The sequence below is a fragment of the Trichechus manatus genome, unplaced genomic scaffold (assembly GCF_000243295.1).
Source record: "Trichechus manatus latirostris isolate Lorelei unplaced genomic scaffold, TriManLat1.0 scaffold00250, whole genome shotgun sequence".
In the NCBI taxonomy this organism is placed as follows: Eukaryota; Metazoa; Chordata; class Mammalia; order Sirenia; family Trichechidae; genus Trichechus; species Trichechus manatus.
Genome location: NW_004444186.1, coordinates 2,400,009 through 2,406,008, shown reverse-complemented (window position 1 = coordinate 2,406,008; position 6,000 = coordinate 2,400,009). Strand labels below are relative to the sequence as shown.

General features: G+C 34.0%; 1 protein-coding gene across 3 annotated transcripts in view; it reads left to right on the top strand.

Moving 5' to 3' along the window:
- Nucleotides 1-6,000, top strand: part of VPS45 (vacuolar protein sorting 45 homolog) — a 78,179-nt gene that overhangs the window by 40,430 nt on the left and 31,749 nt on the right. For 2 of the 3 annotated variants that reach the window (XR_002822843.1, XM_004389598.2), the window contains one exon: nt 3,074-3,205. Coding sequence is in view for 2 of the 3 variants with exons in the window: in XM_004389598.2 (XP_004389655.1) it covers nt 3,074-3,205 (132 nt within the window). In the remaining variant the exon portion in view is untranslated. Of the gene's footprint in view, nt 1-3,073; nt 3,207-6,000 lie in introns of those variants that run through there. The other variant, XM_023724574.1, reaches the window with a different exon arrangement.

Below are 6,000 nucleotides of genomic sequence, written 5' to 3'. Positions count from 1 at the left end.
TCTGTTGTACTGTCACCCGTCTCATTTCTTTCTTTTTTTTGGTTATTTGCATCTTCTCACTTTTTTCCTTTGTCTCTTTGGCCAGTGATTTGTCCATTTTACTGATCCTCTCAAAGAACCAACTTCCAGTCTTGTTGATTCTTTCTATTGTTTTTCTGTTTTCTATTGCATTTATTTCTGCTTTGATCTTTATTATTCCCTTTTTTTCTGATGACTGTGGACTTCTTTTGCAGCTCCTTTTCTATTTGTTCAAGTTGTAGGGATAAGCTACTGATTTTTGCCCTTTGTTCTTTTTCGATGTGTGCATTTATTGCTATAAATTCTCTTCTGAGCACAGCGTTTACTGTGTCACAAAGATTTTGATATGTTGTGTTTCATTCTCGTTTGATTCTAAGAATTTGTTATTTCATTTTTAATTTTTTCTATTACCCAATACTTTTTAAGGTAGGTGTTATTCAATTTCCATGCATTTAATTTTTTTCCTTGTCCTTTCTGTTACTGGTTTGCAGTTTTTATAGCATCACGATCAGGGAAGATGATTTGTATTATTTCGATGTTCTGTCTGCAGTTTTTAACACTGTTAGATCTTTCTCTTCCTTGAAACCCTTGGCTTCCATAACTTCATACTTTCCTGGTTTTGTTAACTTCTTTTCTCTGATTGTTCCTTCTTTCTCTCCGCTGAGATTCCCTGTTCCTCCACCAATCCCTTGAATGTTGGTGTCCCCAGCCTTCTTATTTCACACTATTTGTCTTCTAAAGTTCATATGCTGATGATACACAGACCTGTGTCTGTAGCTCACATCTTTATTGAACAGATCATAATAAGAAGCTATGGTGAGCTATCACTTTTTCACCTGTCTGTTGAGAAGTACCAAAGCTTGGATTATGTGCTGTGTTGACAGAGGTATGGAAAAATAGGTGCTTTCCTGATTGCTGGTAGAATGACATCTGTGGAGTAACTTGGCAATATCTATCAAAATTTAAAATGCACAATAAGGTATAAAACAGTGTATATGAAAATCTCCTATTTGTGTTTAAAGTATATATCCATATGCACATATGTACAAAAACATTTAGTGTCTTTGCAAGGATACATACGAAACAAGTAACAGTGTTGGCTTCTAGAGAGAGAAAGTGGGGACAAGAGGACTAGGGTGAGCGGGAAACTTACATTTTACAGTATGCCCTTTTGTGTTTCATGCCATGTATACGCAGTTATCTAGTCAAAACATCTTTTTTAATAATAATAAAGAAAAAATGATTGCAGAGTATATTACAGTATGTAACTCCTAAGGCACCATGGTGCTAAATATATTGCTTTTGTTTCAGGCGGGTGATCTTGAATGAAGCTGCTTATTTGGACTTAAAAAGTCAGTTTAGTGTTTCAGAGCATAATTTTAAATCCCAGGTCCACAAAGAAATGTCCTAATTGACTCTCTATCTAATTGCAAGATAACACCTCTTCATCGTTGGGAGCTTGTGTACCTTTCCTGGGGATATCTCCTACTCAGAGATTATTTGAACATTTACAGACAGCTACAAAAGTGCTGAGCTTCTGTTTGGGCTTATGAGAGAGTTTTGGAGATATATGATGGTGATGATTGTACAGCATGGTGAACTTAATCAATGTCACCAAATTGTACACTTATAAATGGTTAAAATAACAATTTTTGTTATATAAACAGTAACATTTTTGAAAATATCTACAAATATCTGATTCCATTTCCATGAAGTCCCACTAGAACAAATACTTTCTCAGTTAATTCCTTCAAGGTGTTTTAGAAAGAGACAAATAGAAAAGAGAGGTAGTGTGGGTTTTTTGTTTATTTGTTTGTGATTTACACATAAACATGTATGCATAAATTGATTAAAGATACTTCTGCCTAGTTTTATGCCTTAACCTCCAACATGGATGCTTCTGCTTGATAGCGTTATAAATAATGCCTAATAAGTGATTTAACAAAAGATTAAATAATTTTATTTCCTTTTGATGGCTGGAGCCCTGGTTGCTCAGTGGTTAAGAGGTTGCCTGCTAACCAGAAGGTCAGCAGTTCAAATCCACCAGCTGCTCCTTGGAAACCCTGTGGGGCAGTTCTTCTCTGTCCTATAGGGTCGCTATGAGTCAGAATCAACTCAGTGGCCACAGGTTTGGTTTTTGGTTTTTGATGGTATGAGAAAACAAAAACAGGCAGACTTTAACAGTTTTTAAAATGATGTAATTTTCTTGTTGATAACTATAGACGGAGCTAGCAGAAGAACCACACACTAGGTTATGAAGCCATTTTGATAAAGGTTGAAACACAATAAAACAGCCCAATGCGACCCAAATGAAGCTAGTGGATGAGCTCGTGTGTGAGCATGTCTTAGTATCGAAACTACACCCACAGGTTTTTTCTTTTTTGCGTTTCCATGGTTTCTTTTTCTTGATTCATCAAAATGTCCAGAAACAAATAGTTTTTAAGAAGAGGTGGAGTTTCTAGAAGGGCTGTTGATTTGTGCCCCAGTCTTTTTATACACTCAAAATACTAAGCATTTCTGGTTTCCATGTTATGGGGACATCCAAATATACCAGTACTTTCTAAAATGCTTTGAGGTCCTTGGACAGAGGCCATTGTAATGACACTGTACGAAGTATTTGACAAAGGACTTATACATGAAAAGAGATATGTAGTGTAAGCATAAATTACTGCTATATTGATATCATGTCACAGCAAAGCACTCTGCAGCCTCTTGAATATAAAAGAACAGTTCTCATTTGGTCCCAGCAAACACTACTTGCTATTCTGAAATCCACAGCACAGAGATTATAAGACATCCGCTCATAAACAGAAAGCAAATCACTATTCAGCATTTCCTGCTCTGTTTCCTGCCAATTTCAGATAATTAAAAACTTTTTTTAAACCTTTTATTTGATTCTGCTTTAATTCTGCTTCCTCCATCAAAAAAGAAAGATTTAGAAATTAAAACTGTGAATGTAATAACAACAAATCCTTGGGTTTTTTATATTTTTATTTTTTTTTTTTTTTTTTTTTTTTTTAATCCTGTGACATTAACTCTTTCTTGATTGTTGCAGACCTCAGGATATCATTGTGTTTGTCATTGGAGGAGCCACGTATGAAGAGGCTCTAACAGTTTACAATCTGAACCGTACCACTCCTGGAGTAAGGATTGTCCTGGGGGGAACCACGGTACACAACACGAAAAGGTAAAGGAGAACGTTCAGAGTCCTACAGCTCTGTCCTCTTCCCAGAAAATAAAGCTTAAATTCCCTTTATATAAGAAAGGTTTGATCAATTCTGACCCAAATGCTGTAGTGTTTGTAAGTATCAGTTCATCGAATAATTTAGAGTTTGCGTCAGATAAAGGATCTACCCCATTAAGTTAATAAATCACTTTGTTAGGTCAGAGACTTGGAAAGTAAAGGCCAACCTGCACTGTTAATAATTTATGTTTCCTATGTTCAAAGGAGAAATCGAATTGCCACAGACTGGCACTTTGAAAATGCCTAAACGTAGTGATAATGAATTCTGTGAGTTTTTTTAAAGTTTATTAATAAACTATATTCATTTAATAAGTATTTAGTAAGAAGAATAAGAAGTCAGTGTTTATTAGGAAAGATAAAACAAAAAATAAGTACCTGGAAAGACAAATCAAAGGAGCTGTGGATTCTCAGAGTGGCTAAGGGAAGTTAGCGATTGTTTCATGGAGAAGATAGCAGATAAGCTGAGCATCAGGCAGTAAAGGGACACAGAGATGGGGAGCACATTCTAGGCAGCATTAGCCACATGAACAAGTTATAGAAATCTGTAGGTAACATACATATACAAAGAACAGCAAGTAGTCAACTGGCTAGAATATGCATAGTAAAGTAAAAAAGTTAATTGAATGCCACAATTGTGGAAGGCCTTGAATTCCAGTCTAAGGAATGTGTACTATCTTGGGCAGAAAATGGAAGATCGTTGAAGGTTTTTAATCACTGAAATTACATGAGGATCACAGTGCTTAGGAAGATTAATTTGACAGCTATGGGTAGAAAAGACAGATGAGGAAGAGACTGGAGAACTTGACATAATGATGGAATTTAATGACTAGTAACCCTGAGAGAACCATGCTGAGTCATGTTTTTTATCCATTGGGATAAAGTCATTAGAGGTGTTTATGTGCTTTTTCATTTTGTATTATTATTTGGTTATTTAAAGTAACTTTTTTTTATTATGGAAGTAATATTTGCTTATTCTGAAAATTTTTTTAATTCAGAAAGTATAAAGATTTTTAAAAAACGTCGCATGCTCTAATTACTGTTACACTGTGGTCTTTCTAGACTTTTTTCTAAGCCTGTATAGACGTTTATGTGAGTATGTATGCAGAAAGGAGTGTCATTGTACATTCTGTCTTACAATCTGTATTTTCTTATCTATGAGGTAAACATCTTTCAGTGTTAAATATATAATTATTCATTCATTAAACAAATATTTATTGAAGGGTCAGATTGCCTGAGTTTGAATCCTAACTTTTTCTCTTATTATTTTTGTGAATCTGGGAAAATTACTTAATTTTCAGTTTCCAGAACTCACTGGCCGTTTATATATTTCTTTTGTGAATTGCCGGTTCATGTTCTTTGCCCATTTCTTCCATTGGATATTCCTTTTTTTTCCCCCTAATAATTTTTAAGAATTTTATGTATTTAACTAAAGATGTTGACCATTTGTGTGACATATATTTTGCAAATCTTTCTCCCATGTTTGATGTTTTTGTTTCAGACAAAACAGTGTTTTGTTTTGGTGTGTAAAAGTTTATTGTTTTTTAAAATTTTTATATAATCAAAGTTATCAGTGATTTCTGCCTTTTCTGTCATGCTTAGAAAGTTCTTCCCTAGCCAAGAGTATATAAATACTGACCTATTTTTTCATTTTTTATGACTCAGATTTAAAGTTGTATCTTTAATCTATCAGAATTTTATTGTGATGTAAGAGGTACAATAAGATTTTCTTTTATAACTTTTACAGAAGCATATCATATATACGGAAAAGTAAACAAATGATAAGTGAACAGCTTGATGAAATATCACAAAGTAAACACATCTATGTAAGCACCACCCAGCACCCCAGAAGCCTCCTGTATGCTTCATGCTCCTTCCTTATCACAACTACCCCCAGTAATCACTTATGGCTTCTGACACCATAGTTTTACTTATCCTCAAAAGATATTTGTTGAATGACTGAGGAGGTAGAGCCTAAAATTAATCTCTTTCTCACAAATAATACAAGGAGTTTAGAATATTTTAACTCTAATTACCCTCCTCCCAATTTACAAGCTATTGTTGTCCAACATTTTGGTTCCACCTTGTTTTTATAATCCTCAAATTAATAGTTATCATTATTTTCTGTATTTAAGGTTTATTTACATTTACCTACATATTTTCCTTTTTTTTTTTTTTTTTGTCTCTTTATTCCTGACCCCTCCTTCTGATCTAATTTCCTTCTTACTAGAGAACATCCTTTAGTAGTACTTTCAGCTATTTTTCAGTAGTTCTTTGATCTTTCTTTGCCTAAAATTGTCTTCCTTTAGCTAAGTATAGAATTCTGGGTTGATCGTTTTCTCCCAGCACTTAAAAGCCAGAAGACAATAAAATAGTATTTTCAGTTGTTGCTGTTAAGAAGTCTGTTCTCAATATCATTGCATTTCCTTTGCAATATTTTCTTCTCTGATTCTTTATAAGATTATTTTTTGTCTTTGGTGTTTTACTTTCGGTACTATGTATCTAAATATGGATTGATTTTTATTTATGCCACTTGGTGTACAAATTCGTGTTTGGCATAGTTTCTGGAAATTTTCCATTCATTATTTCTTTGAATATTGCCTCTTGTCACGGATTGAATTGTGTCCCCCAAAAATATGTGTCTACTTGGCTAGACCATGATTCCCAGTATTATGTGGTCATTCCTCCATTTTGTGATCTGATGTAATTGTCCTATGTGTTGTAAATCCTAATCTCTCCCT